The sequence below is a fragment of the Lolium perenne genome, chromosome 4 (genome assembly GCF_019359855.2).
Source record: "Lolium perenne isolate Kyuss_39 chromosome 4, Kyuss_2.0, whole genome shotgun sequence".
Classification (NCBI taxonomy): Eukaryota; Viridiplantae; Streptophyta; class Magnoliopsida; order Poales; family Poaceae; genus Lolium; species Lolium perenne.
Window position 1 is genome coordinate 24,785,091 of NC_067247.2, and position 18,211 is coordinate 24,803,301.

At 48.1% G+C, this 18,211-nt stretch overlaps 2 protein-coding genes across 2 annotated transcripts; one reads left to right on the forward strand and one right to left on the reverse strand.

Moving 5' to 3' along the window:
- Window positions 1–1,509: 1,509 nt before the first annotated feature.
- LOC139830448 (squamosa promoter-binding-like protein 6) lies at window positions 1,510–13,682 on the forward strand. Its single transcript, XM_071818492.1, has 10 exons — window positions 1,510–1,705; window positions 9,612–9,914; window positions 10,002–10,189; window positions 10,985–11,059; window positions 11,131–11,238; window positions 11,504–11,621; window positions 11,726–11,867; window positions 11,983–12,106; window positions 12,204–12,791; window positions 13,060–13,682. Exons 1-10 carry the CDS (start codon window positions 1,516–1,518, stop codon window positions 13,504–13,506), a joined length of 2,283 nt encoding a protein of 760 aa, XP_071674593.1. The 5' UTR covers window positions 1,510–1,515; the 3' UTR covers window positions 13,507–13,682.
- A 1,852-nt stretch (window positions 13,683–15,534) lies between these two features.
- On the reverse strand, window positions 15,535–17,463 carry LOC127291938 (indole-3-acetic acid-amido synthetase GH3.8-like). The gene has a single exon (XM_051321259.2). It carries the CDS (start codon window positions 17,461–17,463, stop codon window positions 15,535–15,537), a length of 1,929 nt encoding a protein of 642 aa, XP_051177219.1.
- Between the last annotated feature and the right edge of the window lie 748 nt (window positions 17,464–18,211).

Consider the following 18,211-nt stretch of genomic DNA (forward strand, 5'->3'; position numbering starts at 1 on the left):
GAAGTTACAGTTGTTTCCAAATCATCAATCTGCTTCCAGACAGCATAGTTACACCCGAGGGAGGGAAAGGCAGCTTCATAGCTCCAACACAAATAATATCACAAGCAATGAAAATCATGATGGAACAAGGTGCGAAAAAGTTGCTAGTCCAGGGGGTCCTACGGACGAGGTCCCGGTACGAGTCGGACACACTTGCTGCCTCAGCAAAGGCATCACCGAATACGCCGCGAGGTTGGCGTTTGCCCTGAGGACTAGGCTCTGGCTCACAGATGAAGGTCCTTCTTGGCGACCTGCTTTGGAGCGCACTCAGCTTCCACTTCTCTCCAAGGATCAGACTCCTCTTCTGTGTTGTCTGCACATCAGAACACACACAAGGATAATGAGTACGAGCTAAGACTTATATTATTTCTTAGGATCTGAGTTTGCAAAGTTTCTCACATTTATATCTAAGATTGTAAAGTTTCTCACATTTATACTGTTTTCTAAACAGAGTATAAGCTACAGCCAACCCTACAAATGGAAATATATGGGACCTTTTTTTTTTTTGAGGGAAACGCGTGCTCTTTATTGATCAATAAACATAATGTCATTACACAGAGCCTCTCGGATACAATCTGGAGTAACACCACGCCACACAGCGCTAACTAAAGAAAAACACTCTCTAGCTAACCGATGAGCAGCAACGTTGAGCACGCGAAGCACATGACGAAAACCACATGAAGTAAACCGTCTTGAGATAGCCTTAATATCTTCGGTGCGTATAAAAGATTTAATTATGGTGTTGTCACTAGGTGTAAGTGGTCATATAGTTTCATGCAGTGCTAAGGAAGGTTAGCTTTGACCTGATTCTCTCCTGTGGCTAGTGTTAATAATTTACTATTCACAAAAGGAGGGGCAGTGTAAATATACTTGATTCATGGGAATATACTATGAAGTAACACATATTGGTTATTCATCTATATCAGCATTCATGAATTTGGTTAACAAGTTTGCATGAGTTATTAATTATAATCAATTGGCTAATTACATATGCATTGTTGTACTCATTACATCAGTTTCCTCTTTTCAGTTCAAAAGAATCAATATAGTTTCATTACTCCCCAATGTATGTGGATAAACTTGGAAACCTATGTGCTACTCAGATATTGAAAAATGAAGAATTTTCTAAAAAAAATTATACGCTGTTCCAGCAACCAAGCCGTCCATCGAACTATAGTAAGGACTAAGGTTCATATATTTTTTTCGTAAAATGTAATTATATCATCAGAACCTAAATATACACATATTTCGGACAGCACATGGCCAATAATGGCATTCTATAGTTCATCATTTCCTGTTCTTGTACAACTTATATGTCTGAAAACTCCATGCACTTTTACTGAATTCATCCTGACCTGGGTGTATCGAGAACTGCTTTTGACAGCCTTTGATTTACATAATGTTTTTTCTGGTATAATTATAAATCACACTGCTTGTGTCTTTTAAAATACTGGCAAATTGTCTTGACTACTGTACATGCTGTGCAGATTTCACCTTCTTCAAGAATTTGATGAAGGAAAGCGAAGTTGTCGTCGGCGTCTAGCAGGCCATAATAAACGGAGGAGGAAAACCCGCCCTGAAATTGTTGTTGGCGGGAGTCCTATTGAAGACAAAGTTAGCAGTTATTTGTTGCTGAGTCTTCTTGGAATATGTGCCAATTTGAATGGTAAGTTATGTTTTGAAAGTTTTAAACTTGCTAGTGTAAAATATTTAGTTAACTATTCTCCATACTAAGGTATTGGTACCTGCATAGTTTATGTTCCCTTAAATCACGAAAAAAGTGCTGACTCATAGCTTTGACTGAATTTTGCTTGGCATTGATTTAAAATAGGACTTGTGACAGTGTTCTTAATTGTTCTCTTGTAGATGTAGTTGCAAGTTGCAATATGGAATTTAATGTTATTGTTGATTTATCGGACATTTGGATTGAAATACTAGAATTTCTAGGACCTTGTTATCACCAGATTTTGGCCAAATCAGGAGGTGGGCCGTAAGGGAGATGGGCTTGGAAAATTACACGTGGAAGATCTCTGAAGCGGCCCCGCACGAAGAGTTTGGGCTAGATTGCCCGTGTATCTTTAATTATAGTAGATTGCATCTTAGATTAGAAGATAGAATTTTACCCGTGCACGGTTAGGTGCACGCCTAAATTAGAAAGTCCCCTGGACTATAAATATGTATCTAGGGTTTATGGAATAAACAACAACCAACGTTCAACCAACAAATCAATCTCGGCGCATCGCCAACTCCTTCGTCTCGAGGGTTTCTACCGGTAAGCAACATGCTGCCTAGATCGCATCTTGCGATCTAGGCAGCACAAGCTCCACGTTGTTCATGCGTTGCTCGTACTGAAGCCTTGTTGATGGCGAGCAGCGTAGTTATCATAGATGTGTTAGGGTTAGCATAGTTCTTCGCGTAACATGCTATCGTAGTGCAACCCTTGCATGTCTAGCCGCCCTCACACCTATCTTAGGTGTGGGGGCAGCACCCCGCTTGATCATTATTTAGTAGATCTGATCCGTTACGATTGCTCCTTGTTCTACAAGGATTAGTTTAATATCTGCAATAGTTAGGCCTTACAAAGGGGTGGAGGATCCAGCGGCACGTAGGGTGTCGTTCGCTGGCCCTAAACAGGATGTTCCGGGGATCAACCTTGTGTTGGTTTTTAGGCCTTGTTTAGGATCGGCTTACGATCACCGTGCGTGGCCGCGAGGCCCAACCGTGAGTAGGATGATCCGATTATGCGGTGAAAACCCTAAATCGTCGTAGATCTCATTAGCTTTATCTTGATCAAGCAGGACCACCATATATTCGTGCACCTCGTACGAATCATGGGTGGATCGGCTCCCTGAGCCGATTCACATGATAACCTGAGAGCCGATAGAGGCTCGTATTTAATTTTTAAGTGTATGCCATGCAGAAACTAAGCGAGGCATCTCCATCACCTTCCCGACCAGGTATAGGTCAGGTGGCACGCCCTTGCATCAAGATCGGACGTGTGACCAGAACGCTTTGCGGGCCGTCGCTCGGAGGGACCTCAGCCAGCCGCAGCTCTAGGTTGTTCCCGGCTCTACGGTGTTGCCCGTCGCTGCCCGCCGGTGGGTTTCTGACGACAACACATTCTGGCACGCCCGGTGGGACCAGCTTCTACATCAACCACATCGCCATCTACATCTGAGATGGCGGACGGCACGCCAGTCACGTACGAGGATCTGACGGACGAGCTCAAGAAGAAGTATGACGAGATCAAAGTCATCCTCGAAGCCGACCTCATCGGCTCTTTCCACAGAACCCGTTCACATGGCATCGTGGAAGGGGTTCTCGCCTAATGGTGCACTAGATGGGATAGACCTCTCGCCCCGTCGGAAGAACGCACCAGGTCCCTGCGGCAGAGATCAACTACTTGGTGGCCCACTCGCTACACCGCCACTCTGAGAACCTGGTCAACACGTTGGAGCGTGTCGCTCTTCGCGTGATCCAGGAGATCATGAGGCACCAGTACTCGCCGTCAGGACCAGCTCTCGGGACGCATCAAGGAGAGTTGCCACTCCAGGCCCGTCCACCGCTGCCATATGCGTGGGCAGCACCCGAAGTGCCGCCTACAGCGGCATTCGTCGTCTACAAGATCGGTGGTGACCCTAGTGACTACCAGTTCTTGCCCGAGGCGCCTAAGGAGGTCCCTCACGGGTACACGTGCACGTATGTGCGCATCGTGGCAACCGGGCACCCACAAACCAGGCCACAACATCGGGGACTTACGGGAAAACAGGAGGGACGTCGGCGACAGAGCTTGAGAAGCGTACGTGGCTAACTAAGTACGCCACCCCCACGAACCTCCAGCGCTCAGCTCCTGCAGCTTGGCTCGTAGCCGGAAAAGCAAACATGGCTGGCTAAGTACGCCACCCCGGCGAATCTTCAGAATTCAACTCCTGCCGCCGGCCACGACGGATCGATCAGTACCATACCGAGAGACCAGTTCGGCATGGTGCCGAAAGAAGGGCCATCGGCTATTCCAAGCCGTACCCCGACGACTACGAGATGATCCCGCTACCACCTAAATATTGGCTCCCGACTTCTCCAAATTCAGTGGATCAGATGGTTCCAGCTCCATCGAGCACGTGGGCCGATATTTGGCGCAACTAGGACCGGCTTCAGTGTCGGATCAACTACGCGTGAGGCTCTTCTCACAGTCCCTCACGGGATCGGCTTTCGGATGGTACACCTCTTTGCCACCAGACTCCATCCGGACTTGGAAGCAGAGGGAAGAGCAGTTCCATATGCGCACCATTCGTGAGGCTTCCGAGTCCGGCATTGCCGATCTAGCACAACTACGTCGAAGCGCGGAGAAACTGTGACAGAATACATCCAGCGCTTCAGGAATCTTAGGAACCGATGTTATTCGGTTCGTATAACTGAAAAAGAAGCGATCGAGTTGGCGTAGCAGGCCTTGCAACACAGCTCAAGGACATGGCCTCCCAAGCGATTATCCTCACCGGCGCACATGGTTCGAAACTATCGGCATATGAACAGCGCCACCCGGACCTGTACCAAGACAAGTTCAAGCGTGCGTAGTCCCTGGTCGATGCGTGCAGGAAGACGGTTCTGCGGGAGACCAAGAGGTAGCAGTGGCTGAATGGACTCGGGAGGAACCCCGTATCCCGCAAATGGGTAAAGCCACCAGGCCCGCCCAGGGATTTGATTTTGACGTGACCAAGACCGAGCAAATCTTCGACCTCCTGCTCAAGGAGAAACAGTTGACGATTCTGAAGGTCTCAAATTCCCCACGGTGCAAGAGCTGAACGGAAAGCCATACCGCAAATGGCATAACTCGCTCTCCCATGCCACCAACGACCGCAGTGGTATGGCGTCAAGACATCCAAGCGGCGATAGAAAAAGGCGTCTAATTTTCAACCAATACGCCATGAAGGTCGACACCCAGCCCTTCCCCGCCGTTAACATGGTAGAGTGCACTTACCCGAAGGTTGCCACCAGATCCTCGTTCAGCATCAACATGGTAGGACACAGGAACCACTCGGCAAAGATAGAGACGAGGGCAGCTGCTCTCATAGCAAGGACACGTAAGAGGCCGATCCAGGCGCTCGGCTCCGTCATGATGGCAAGCGCTACGTCACAGAGGGAGAAGTGAAGAACATGAGATATCAAAGACCCCTCTCTGATCACCTCCTCAACAAGTATGTGAGTCAGTATGACCAACGCCGATGATCCAGCGATGATGATGAGAGAGATCGTCTGGCTAGAGAAGCCAGAAGACATCGTCGGCACGATCGCGATGAGGAGGAGCACGAGCGCCGTGCCACGGAAAAATCAAGGGAGCAAGACGACAACGACAGGCACTGGGACTGCCCCTTCTTCAGACACTGCTGGGATTCAGGAATGAGCCGATTGCCCACAATCGGCAATTGCCCAGAATGCAACCAGAAGAAGAAGGAGGCAGCCAACGTGTATGTGTTCAAGCGCTTAGGGCCTCTCCCGCCACAAAGCAAACGCGCTGAGTCCCCTCGCTGGGCAGATCTCGAGGATTCAGAAGACGAGGGACAAGAAGAGGAAGAAGACAGGTACCACCGTCCAAGGTGGTGCCCTGATGGACTCAGCCGTTCACAAAAGCGCAGGGTTCAGCGATTGCGCGGCCTGGAGGAAGCCGAAAGGTTATACTTGCATACGTTAAGGAAGGCACGACCTGATCTGGCTGCGAAAGTTCAGCGAACCCTGGACGAAGAGGGTCGTCCACGGAAAATGGAGTGGCGCCCCAAACAAAGGAAAGCCGATGATGAAACATCGGCTGGCACAAACATGGTGTTCATCCTTCCAGCGGAGTTTGGTGTTCCAGGATCAGACAAAGCATTCTCGAGCATCGTACCGGTGGAGAAGAAGGACGGCCGATGGCGTGTGGCTATAGATTTTCGAGACCTCAACAGAGCTACCGGCCTGATCGAGTAGCAAGAACCAACTTATACTCGAACATGGCGAGGCTGATCCTTTGGATCGGCCCCAAAAATCTACGAAGGAACATTACAGAACCTTCATTGAATTGCTTCAATCAATATGGAGGCCGATTCCAGCAATCGGCCAAAATTATCCTAATCATATGTTTTGCCTGTATGCAACGTCAATCTACTGGACAGCGGTTTACGTCGGCTGATGAGTCAGGAGGAGTCAACGATGGTCCTACCAGAGCCGACGTTCAAATACAATGCCTTGGCTACATTACAAAGCCGATATCTGCAGTCACCTGACAGATTCGGCTCGGGGGGCACATTAAGCGGATGAACATGTGAGCATAGGAGAACATGGTGCAGTAAAATATTGGGGCCGATGGGGAAAAATCGGCCAGTAAAAATTTTTTTACAGCCGATGCAAAGCCATCGACTTTAGTACCGTTATACAAGACCAGTGGAACATCGGCGCCCAGTGGAAGGAAACTGATCGATGGGGGCAAGTCTGGCTGATTCTTCATGGTGGCTATCTCGGATTACCAGATTACCTAAGGTCAGAGCCTATTCTCGCCGTGATCGAGGCTCGGGGGGCAGCTCGCCCTGAAAGTTCTCTGCTCTGGGGAGCCGATTTCTTTGGAGTCGGCTGGCTCTGCATCATGACTCGGAAAGCAGATGGTGGCACGTTTGGCCGATTCACTGCTGTCCTCGCCTTAATGAAGGCTCGGGGGGCAACTGACTGCGCAGAAATTTTGAGGACCTGGTGCGTGGCAATCGGCTCTTTAGCCAGTGACCGAATTGATAATCGGCTAAATTAGCATAAAAGGGATCAGCAAAGTCAAGACTGGAGGAATTCTTCATTGATAATCAAGATTCCTTACAAAGAATGAGTCGATTGCTCAAAGGGAGAGGTACAAAAAGAAGGGTCTGCTGACCAAATTGCTGCTACTAGACCTACACTAGTGGATCCTATCTATGGACCGTCGCTGCCCTCGTCGTCGTCCTCGGAGCTCTCATCGGCACTGCTGCCGATGGGCTCTTCGTCGCTGCTCCCATAGCCCTCTATGGGAGCTTCATCCTCCTCGTCATCATCGCTGTCGTCATCGTCCCACCACATGCGGAGACGTTTCGCCGGTGGGTAGCCCTCGAGGGAGTCGTCTTCATCTTCTTCCTTCTCTTCTTCGGAAGAGGGACAGCCGTCCCAGGGGAGCGAGTCATCCCCGCTTTCCGATTCCAGTTCCCTATCGGCTAGGAACTGGAGATCTTCATCCCCGCTGGTCAGGGACTTGTCATCTTCGGACCAGACGGAGAAGTCATGGTCCTCCTGGTCCCATTCTTCTGGTGCGCGTACGTCCGGAGGTGTCTCGCGGGAGGAGGAAGACCCATAGGAAAGACCGGAAGAAGAAGAGGAGGAAGAAGACATGGTAGCGTAAGAGGATTTTTTGGGGCCGATGGCTGGAACAGAGGAAGGGGATGAAGAGAGCTAATCGATCGGCACAGTTAAATAATGAGAAGCCTGGTGGTAATTTAATGCCATTGCAGTTTCCGAGGAAGCGATACCAAAGCTATCGAATTTTGCAGAGAAGATGGAAAGACAGGTCATCATGATGAAGAATACTGCGCCAGGACTGCTCTGCCACGACATGACCCTTCGAAGAAGAAAAAAACAGAGTGGTTTTGAAATTATCATTGCCAAAACCAGGGGGGCATGTGTTATCACCAGATTTTGGCCAAATCAGGAGGTGGGCCGTAAGGGAGATGGGCTTGGAAAATTACACGTGGAAGATCTCTGAAGCGGCCCCGCACGAAGAGTTTGGGCTAGATTGCCCGTGTATCTTTAATTATAGTAGATTGCATCTTAGATTAGAAGATAGAATTTTACCCGTGCACGGTTAGGTGCACGCCTAAATTAGAAAGTCCCCTGGACTATAAATATGTATCTAGGGTTTATGGAATAAACAACAACCAACGTTCAACCAACAAATCAATCTCGGCGCATCGCCAACTCCTTCGTCTCGAGGGTTTCTACCGGTAAGCAACATGCTGCCTAGATCGCATCTTGCGATCTAGGCAGCACAAGCTCCACGTTGTTCATGCGTTGCTCGTACTGAAGCCTTGTTGATGGCGAGCAGCGTAGTTATCATAGATGTGTTAGGGTTAGCATAGTTCTTCGCGTAACATGCTATCGTAGTGCAACCCTTGCATGTCTAGCCGCCCTCACACCTATCTTAGGTGTGGGGGCGGCACCCCGCTTGATCATTATTTAGTAGATCTGATCCGTTACGATTGCTCCTTGTTCTACAAGGATTAGTTTAATATCTGCAATAGTTAGGCCTTACAAAGGGGTGGAGGATCCAGCGGCACGTAGGGTGTCGTTCGCTGGCCCTAAACAGGATGTTCCGGGGATCAACCTTGTGTTGGTTTTTAGGCCTTGTTTAGGATCGGCTTACGATCACCGTGCGTGGCCGCGAGGCCCAACCGTGAGTAGGATGATCCGATTATGCGGTGAAAACCCTAAATCGTCGTAGATCTCATTAGCTTTATCTTGATCAAGCAGGACCACCATATATTCGTGCACCTCGTACGAATCATGGGTGGATCGGCTCCCTGAGCCGATTCACAGGATAACCTGAGAGCCGATCGAGGCTCGTATTTAATGTTTACGTGTATGCCATGCAGGAAACTAAGCGAGGCATCTCCATCACCTTCCCGACTGTGTATAGGTCAGGTGGCACGCCCTTGCATCAGCATCGGACGTGTGACCAGAACGCTTTGCGGGCCGTCGCTCGGAGGGACCTCAGCCAGCCGCAGCTCTAGGTTGTTCCCGGCTCTACGGTGTTGCCCGTCGCTGCCCGCCGGTGGGTTTCTGACGACAACAGACCTTAAAGGCTATATAATAAGGTGCTGGTGTACTTTAAGCGGAGGTGGCAATTTGGCTCATAGGAGCAAATGCTCTCATTATATAAAATAATTAAAAAACAATTTTAAAAATGTTAAAAAATTCTGATATAAATTTGTTGGTGTACATCTTGACATTCTATGTTAGTGCACAAATTTTCGTGGAGAAACAACATTTTATATGGCGTGTACAAAAAAGACAAAAAAATATCCTGTACGTAGTCGTGTTATAGCATCAAAACTTGTCTTTTTTACAGGAGCCACAATTATTTTTAGTTTTTTTTGAAAACTTGTGTACCAATATAAAATGTCTAGATGTACATGTAAAAATTTAGTTTAGAATTTTTGACACTTTGAAATGTGGATTCACATAATGGGAGCATATGCTCCTATGAGCTAAAGTGCATTTCCCACTTTAAGCTTACTATATTGCTTGATGCCCAATTTCTGAAATTCTTACTGGAGGCTCTGCCACCAGCGGTGTAGTATGGCTATGATGTCCATTAAATTTGCAGTGGTATAATGTTACAATTTCAGGAGAGTTTAGAATCTTTGTACTTTAGTGGCTACCATTTGTTGTATATGATAACTTGTCTCTTAAATATAGTTTAGGAACACTATCTATGCCTAAACTGAATTATTAGCAGCATACTTAATGCCCTTCAAAACAACTCTGATGGTAATACTCAGGAAAAGACATGACACTTAACATTCTATTTGCAGCTGAGAATGCTGAGCATTTACAAGGTCAGGAGTTGCTATCCAACCTTTTGAGAAACCTGGGGACCGTTGCCAAATCATTGGATCCAAAAGAACTTTGTAAACTTCTGGAGGCATGTCAGAGCATGCAAAACGGATCAAATACTGGGACCTCTGGAGCAGCTAATGCGTTGGTGAATACTGCTGCAGCAGAGGCCGCAGGACCATCTAACTCCAAGGTGCCTTTCGCGAATGGTGGTCAATGTGGGCAGACTCCATCTGCGGTTGTACCAGTACAGTCAAAGGCTACCATGGTGGCAAGTCCTGGTAAGGCATATAAGCAATTTTAACCCCCAGAAAATGTTTGCTCATGAAATGTTTTGGCTTACATATGTATTTTGTGTGTGTTCACAGAGACTCCAGCTTGCAAGTTGAAGAATTTTGATTTGAATGACACTTGCAATGATGTGGAAGGCTTTGAGGATGGGTTGAATTGCCCATCATGGATACGGCAAGATTCTACCCAAAGCCCACCACAGACTAGCGGTAATTCAGATTCAACGTCAGCTCAGTCACTATCAAGCTCAAATGGAGATGCTCAGGTTTACCATTTTTCTCCTTTCAGCGTGCTCATAAACGAAATCTGAAGGGTTAATTTCCAATTATTGTATGACAGTCTATATAGCAGCAACCTTATCTATTTATAACAGTATTCATCAACCTGCATAATGATTTTTAATGGGGTAGCAACTCATTACCTGCCAATTTGCTATTATATCTATATACCTAATAATAAAAGCAAAAGTGTTTCCGTGGTTTGGTTTGGTTACCTCCGTTCCATAAAAGAAGACGCATATTTTTTTTCCTGAAGCCAGACCAAGCTTATTGAAAATTATATTGAGAAATATGAAACTTCCTCCGTTCCATAAGGGAGTACTATATAGATATAATATGAAAATGCATGTCATGATGCATCTAATGACATTGATTTGGCATGATAGAGGATGATAGTTTTTTCTAAAAACTTGGTCAAAGTTTACTTCGTTTGACTTTTGAAAAAAATTACTTGAAAAAATTTGTATTAGAAGAAATTACCAAAGAAGGTGTCTGGGTACAGAACCACTCTTGGTGGCAGCAAAATAAAAAGCAACTCATGGTGGCCACAACCCAGCAAAACAAATATTATGCCACATGAATACTCCAAATCCTCAAAGCTAACTGAGCAGCCGTTAAACTTGTATATAAGGTATGTTGACAACAATAGTCTTATTGGTGTATACTTGCAGCCATCAGAAATTTCAGTGACATCTTATATGCCCAAACGTTGTTTTTTTTTCTTTCTCACAGAACATCTGTCTACCTCTCTCTGACATACATTGTTACTGTTTTGCTTGCAGTGTCGGACTGATAAAATTGTATTCAAGCTTTTTGAGAAAGTTCCTAGCGATTTACCTCCAATTTTGCGATCACAGGTAAATATGTATTCTCTCAGCAAATGACAAGGGAGCATATCTTGAATCTAACACTTAAACCTGAATTTCAGATTCTTGGTTGGTTGTCCACTAGCCCTACTGATATAGAGAGCTATATTAGACCTGGCTGTATTATCCTGACAGTATATGTTCGGTTAGTTGAGTCTACATGGAGAGAGGTACCTTTCTTTCATATAATCATTTTGTGTCATGATAGTGATCATCTCGTGTCTTGATATTTCTTTTCTACAGCTCTCTGAGAATATGAGCTTATACTACCTTTCTTTCATATAATCATTTTGTGTCATGATAGTGATCATCTCGTGTCTTGATATTTCTTTTCTACAGCTCTCTGAGAATATGAGCTTATACTACCTTTCTTTCATATAATCATTTTGTGTCATGATAGTGATCATCTCGTGTCTTGATATTTCTTTTCTACAGCTCTCTGAGAATATGAGCTTATACCTGGATAAGCTTTTGAGTAGTTCCACTGATAACTTTTGGGCATCTGGTTTGGTATTTGTGATGGTACGGCATCAACTTGCTTTTATGCACAATGGTGAGTCCAATCTCTTCTATATATTCTTGCATAGCTTATCACGTTTTGTTTAGGCTTTACGTCTGATTTTGTTAATTCCACACCTTATGGTCATATTACTGCAGGTCAAGTTATGTTGGACAGACCACTGGCACCTAATTCTCATCATTACTGCAAGGTTTTATGTGTTAGTCCAGTTGCTGCTCCTTATTCAGCGACAGTTAATTTCAGGGTAGAAGGCTATAACTTAGTCAGTACTTCCTCGAGGTACTTTTATCATATTCAATTTAGATATGCTCATTATTGCAGAAGACGAATACCTCTTGATGTTTAATTCAGCTGATATGCTATTATGTAAAAATACACCATGCCATGTTTGCAGGCTAATATGCTCAGTTGTTGTGGAAGACACAGCTGTTGTGGCTGATGACACTGATCATGAAGATAATGAATATCTCAGCTTCTCTTGTTCTCTCCCTGGTTCAAGAGGAAGAGGATTCATAGAGGTACAAATATGACTTGTCAGCTTTTGTTTTGATGTAGTTTTTGTTTTCAATCATAACAACTTATTTTAAATTCATTGAATATCATTGGCGTTTTCAGGTTGAAGATAGTGGATTTAGTAATGGTTTCTTCCCTTTCATAATTGCCGAGCAGGATGTATGCTCTGAGGTTTGTGGGCTGGGGAGCATATTTAAATCATCTAGTCATGAACAGGCAGATGATGACAATGCCAGGAGCCAAGCTTTTGAGTTTGTAAATGAGCTGGGCTGGCTTCTTCATAGAGTAAACATGATTTCTAAGCATGACAAAGCAGAGCTTCCTGCAGCGACCTTTAACCTGTTGAGATTCAGGAATCTTAGTATATTTGCCATGGAGCAGGAGTGGTGTGCTGTGACCAAAATGCTGTTAGATTTATTATTTGATGGATTTGTTGATACTAGGTTGCAATCTCCAAAAGAGGTGGTATTATCAGAAAATTTGCTGCACAGTGCTGTGCGAGGGAAATCTGCCCGAATGGTTAGATTTTTGCTGAGATACAAGCCAAACAAAAATCTGCAGGAAACTGCTGAGACATGCCTATTCAGACCTGATGCTCGGGGCCCTTCTACATTTACACCCCTGCATATAGCAGCGGGTACTAGTGATGCAGATGATGTATTGGATGCACTGACTGATGACCCTGGACTGGTATTCCTTCATCTACTTTGTGGAATACGATTAAACTACTTGCTCGTGTTTATTTTGCTTATTTTCTCAACCTCAAAATTTCATTGACTAGATGTTTAAGCTATAGCCCTACAGGCATAAACCAATGGTAGCTTATTATTGAAGACATTCTTTTTGATCTTTTATATCAAATTAATGATGCTGTACCACATGCATTACTTATCTAGGTCTAGTATGTTTAGTTAATTATGAAGATCATATCTAATCTCCCTACTGTTGCTTTTTGTAGGTTGGACTCAACGCCTGGAGAAATGCGCGAGATGAGACAGGTTTCACCCCTGAAGACTATGCTCGCCAGAGAGGCAACGATGCTTACATGAATCTGGTCCAGAATAAGATTGATAAGCATCTTGGCAAAGGTCATGTTGTCCTTGGCGTTCCCAGCAGCATGTGCCCTGTAATAACTGATGTGGGGAAGCCCGGTGATATTAGCCTCGAGATCTACCAAAGCAGGACAATGTCGCCATCATCCGCCCCAAGGTGCAACATCTGCAGTCGACAGGCTCGGATGTACCCCAGTTCGTTTGCAAGGACCTTCCTGTACAGACCAGCAATGTTCACGGTGATGGGTGTCGCTGTGATCTGTGTTTGTGTCAGCATACTCCTTCATACCCTACCCAAGGTTTACGCGGCACCAAATTTCAGATGGGAGCTGTTAGAGCGAGGGGCAATGTGAGGATTTTGGGTCAAAATAAGTATAGATGTATTGTTGTTAAGTTAAGAGTCTTAGTGTGGTGGCTAGATCAAACAAATGTAATTGTGTGGGGGAGGAAGATCTTTTGTATTTAAAGGATTATTTTGGCTGATATAAGCTAAAATTACCGTTAATAATAATTGATTGTACTTAATACAGCCTCCTAAGTCCTAACACATGAGAACAGAACATATGCTGGATTTCATTTCATTTCATTTTGGTTGAAACTAGGCTGTAATTTTTTTTCTTCATTTTGAGAGCAGTGGGTTCAGAAGTCAGAACAGAGCATATATTCGATGATTGTTCATAATCAATATGTAAGTGGAATTGCTAGTCCGCACGGGTCTTTGAACCTGAACCCAATGGATTTACCCAATGGTTATTTGCTAAATTTGGTCCAACACTTAGTTTAAGAAAAAAAATTTAACTATAAATTTGGTCAACAAAATATGAATTTTTGTCACAAACATTATACCATTGGAAACGTCTATGAACATGAATCCAATGGATTTTTGCTAAATTTTACTGACTATATTTTGTAAGTAGTAGTGCATGGAAAGTAATTGGCCAACCCTTCTCTAGCATGGCAAGCTTGCCTAATCAGCTAGCTAAACCAGCATGGACTCCTATGTACGACTCGGACCGATAATTATCCAACAAGAGTTGGTGTGCAGGTGCTCTAGGCACGTCCGAATCGGATCAAGTGTCGTCCTCCGCCTATATATATGAACGCTGCTACACGGTGCTATAGCACCGGATAGTCTACCGGAGTGCCCACCCAAATTAGGAAATAAAAGTAGTCTGACATCCCCTCGCTCTGAAAATAGAAACGTTTCGATCCCACACGTTTTCTCCTGCCGGGCGTGAAATGCAAGAAGTTCCGATCCCACATGTTTCCTCCTGCCGTGCGCGAAATGCAGGAAACGCTTTCCCATTATGCCTCCGTCGCAAAATTCATGACCTGAAAAAAGCCATCTCTTCTTCGTGCGCAAATTCACACATAGTAAATGCATTTGCCTTCAGAACAAACATGTAAAAAAATTAAGGTTTAATCACATAAAGTTAAATCCAAGAAAATATACTAGTGTTTGTGATTCTAATTGAGGATGTACAAAAGGGCAACGTGAAAGTAGAAAAAAGAAAGAAACTACATCTAAAATCTGGGGAAACCTGCTATTTTCAAGATCTGGATGTAAAAAAAAGAAAGAAACTACATCTAAAATCTGGGGAAACCTGCTATTTTCAAGATCTGGATGTAGAAAATGGAAGAAGAAAAATTACATCAAAAATATGGGGAAACCTACTATTTTCAAGATCTGCATGTAGAAAATTGAAAAAAATTACATCCACCGCTGCCATCATTCTGGATGTAAAAAATAAAATCAAATCAAAAAGAATATCCCAGCTCCAAAATTGTTACATCCTTGGAGCCAGGGAGAAGCGGGAGTTGAGGGGAAGACGAGTCGATCCGTTGGCAGGGCCCGACGGCGTGCTGGATCCAATGACGCGCGGTAAGGCGAGGCCCTTCCCGGCGGCGCGCAATGGATATGAGGGGCGGGAGGTCTGCAGCGCGTGGTGGAGGTGGGCATCCTCCCGGCGGCGCGCCATGGAGACGGGGCCAGCAGGGAGCGGTACCTTCGCCTCGGCGCGCCATGGAGATGGCCCCAGCAGCTTCGTGTGGTGGCGCCGCCCCTCCCGTCTCCCGTTGAGCTCCTCCCCACCATATCCAGAGAAGAGAAGGGGATTTGGACGGGATTGACAACGAGATTAATATTTAAAAAAAAGCACGGACATCTGGTGATGTGGTGCTCCCGTGGGTGCGAAACATCCCACGTGCACACCAAAGATGCTATGACAACTTGCGAACCGTCGGATCTTAATCGAACGCACACCCGAGGTGGGCACTCTGTAAGACGCCAGAGTGCTCTGGCACGTATTAGAAATTGGGATCCCCAAATGTTCAATCTGGCAACGTTTGGACGCGCGAGTGGAGATGTTCTTATCTGCCGTTTAGTCGGACGGTTTGGTTGGTGTCCAGTGCGGCAGGCTCGGGCTAAAGTGGCTGGACAGGACGCGCGAGTCGAGCAGTTGGATGACATGCGGGAGCGTCACGCAGCGCGGCACCTTGTACTGGTTCACCGACGCGCCGCGGGAGACGGCGTACTCCATGACTTCCTCGAAGGTGCCTGGCTGCACCACACGGATCTCCAGCGGCCCGATCGAGCGAAACGCCACCCTGCTCTGCCTGTACATCGCGTTCAGGGCTTCCTCCATCTCCAGACAGCACCTGCCCATCACAGTCGCCTCATTCTCCACCGCCCCGGCGCACTTGGTGGTGGTGGTGACCGGCAGCAGCTCCCAGTAGACCACGTAGTGACCGGGGACGCGCTCGGTGCACGTGCGGCTGGTGTACTCCGCCACGGACGCGCCGTGCGGGCGGAGCAGCGCCGACGCGACCTCCACGGCGCGCTGGAGCTCGGCCTCGTCGGTCTTGTCGAAGTCCACGGACAGCACCACGTTCCGGCGGCGCACGAACCGGAACTGCGGCGCCGCGTTGTGGAACCCGGTCACGCGGAGGACGTCGCCGACGCGGAACCGGTTCAGCCCCGCGTAGGTGGTGACCACCAGCTCGTACTCGCGCCTGGCCTCCACGCGGGCCAGGTCCACGAGCCGCCGGCTCCTCGCGTCGTCGTCTCCGGCGGCCACGTCGTCCACGGGGAGGAACTCGAAGTAGGCCATGTTGGGCATGATGGTGTAGGACACCTCCGACGGGTCGCACGCCGGGCGGAGGTTGATGCCGAAGAAGCACTCGGAGGACCCGTACCTGGTGCACACCAGCGGCAGGCCGCCGCCGTAGTGCCGGAGGGCCGGGATGTACTGCGCCATGGCGCCCGTGATTATGACGTCCAGGTAGCGCGTGTTCGGCCAAATGCGTGTCAGGACGCCGGCCCAGTCATCCTTGCCGCACTCGGTCCGCACGAACTGCGCGAGGTCGGGATCTGGCCTTCGGAGGATGCCGGCGACAGCGTCCCGCACACATATGTCAGTGACGCGCGAGGTGAGCTTGCCCGCCTCGATGTCGTCGGCGAGCTGCTTGAAGTTGAGCTGGAGGAAGCTGATGGCGCGCAGGAGGCCGGAGGCGAAGGAGCCGCCGATGCGCAGGACGTCGTGCCGCTGGCACAGACCGCACAGCATCTGCGCGTACATGCTCTGGAACGCGTCCTCGCAGAGAATGGCCTCCAGCGGGCTCGTGTTGTGATAGTAGGGGCCATCCGACCCATTCTTGAACTGCTCGCTCTTGTAGTAGCTTGTGAGGACCGGCTGCGCCACCAGGCCGCCCGGCGTCTTCGTCTCCGACATGATGAAGAGGAAGAAGAGCCCCTTTCCGCCTTTAGCCATCCCAGGAAAACATCTGTTGATGACGGGCATAACGAGGCCGTTGAGAAGTTGGCGGCGATCGAGCTCGTCCTTGACGTTGGGGAACAGCTTGCGCTCGCCGGCGGACGTGCCGGAGCTGCTGAGGAACTCGGAGACGGGGCGCGTCGACAGGACAGGCGAGCGGTCGCCGTTGGCGATGCGTTGGATGTAAGGCTGCAGATCCTCGTACGACATAACGGGGACCTTGGACCGGAAGGTTGCGCGGTCGGCGGTGGCGGCGTCGAGGCCGCAGGTACTGAGGTACTCTGCGCCGGCGTTGCGCCCGAGGATCTCGGCGAGGACGCGCTCCTGCTGCGAGTCTACGTTGCGGGTCAGCTCCTCGATGAATCGGAGCTTCTCGGCGTCCGCGGCTGCCGGTGCCGGCAGGCTCTTGAGAGCCGCGCCTATGGATGTTGGCATCGCGCGCCGCCGATACGTACGTGCTGCTCCAATCCAACCCACTACGCTACCCTGCCGTAGGTAGAGAGCTAGTATCCATTGAACTTGTCCGAGGAAGACCATATAGGCGGAGGACGACGCTTGATCCGACTCGGACGTATGTAGAGGATCTGGACACGAACTCGTGTTGGAATGTATCTAAATATATGTGGGTCCGAGTCGTTTACCGGCCGGTAATAGTAGGAGTCGATGCAGGTTTAGCTAGCTGATTAGGCAAGCTTGTCATGCTAGGAGTACACGGCAGTACGACATCAAGTGGAATTCAAGAAGCAACCACCGCCCCCGGCCTACGCGGATATATATGAAGAAGAGAAGGAACCCAAAATCCCCAACTCTTGACGGAACCATGTCCAACATCCACAGCTTCGCAACTCCTCCACCAGCTCCGGCCACCAGCAACTCCCGCTATCCCGGGTGGGTCCTCCTCAGCTCGACGGTCTTAGTCAGCGATGTCCAGAACGAAACCACGGCGGGAACCTTGACTAGGGCGGGCCTCCCCATCCAGGCATCCTTCGTGTTCGCCGATCCGCCGCGCCTCTCCCACTTCTGCGTCTACTGCCTCAACAGCTACGCGATCTCGTTCGTCAACGCGCCCAGTGTCGTTTGCTCCGTGGAGGACACGGCCCTCATCAAAGTCACGATCACCGCCCAAGACTCGCCGCACTACTTCCTCTACCGGACCAGAGGGCCCAGCGGCGGGCCGTCGCTCGACCTGCTCCCGGACATCCGTTGGTACTCTCGAACAGAGCGTCTGTTCCCACCCCTCGGTTTCGTCACCCATGGCAAGCAATTCGTCATGGTGGCTCTCAGT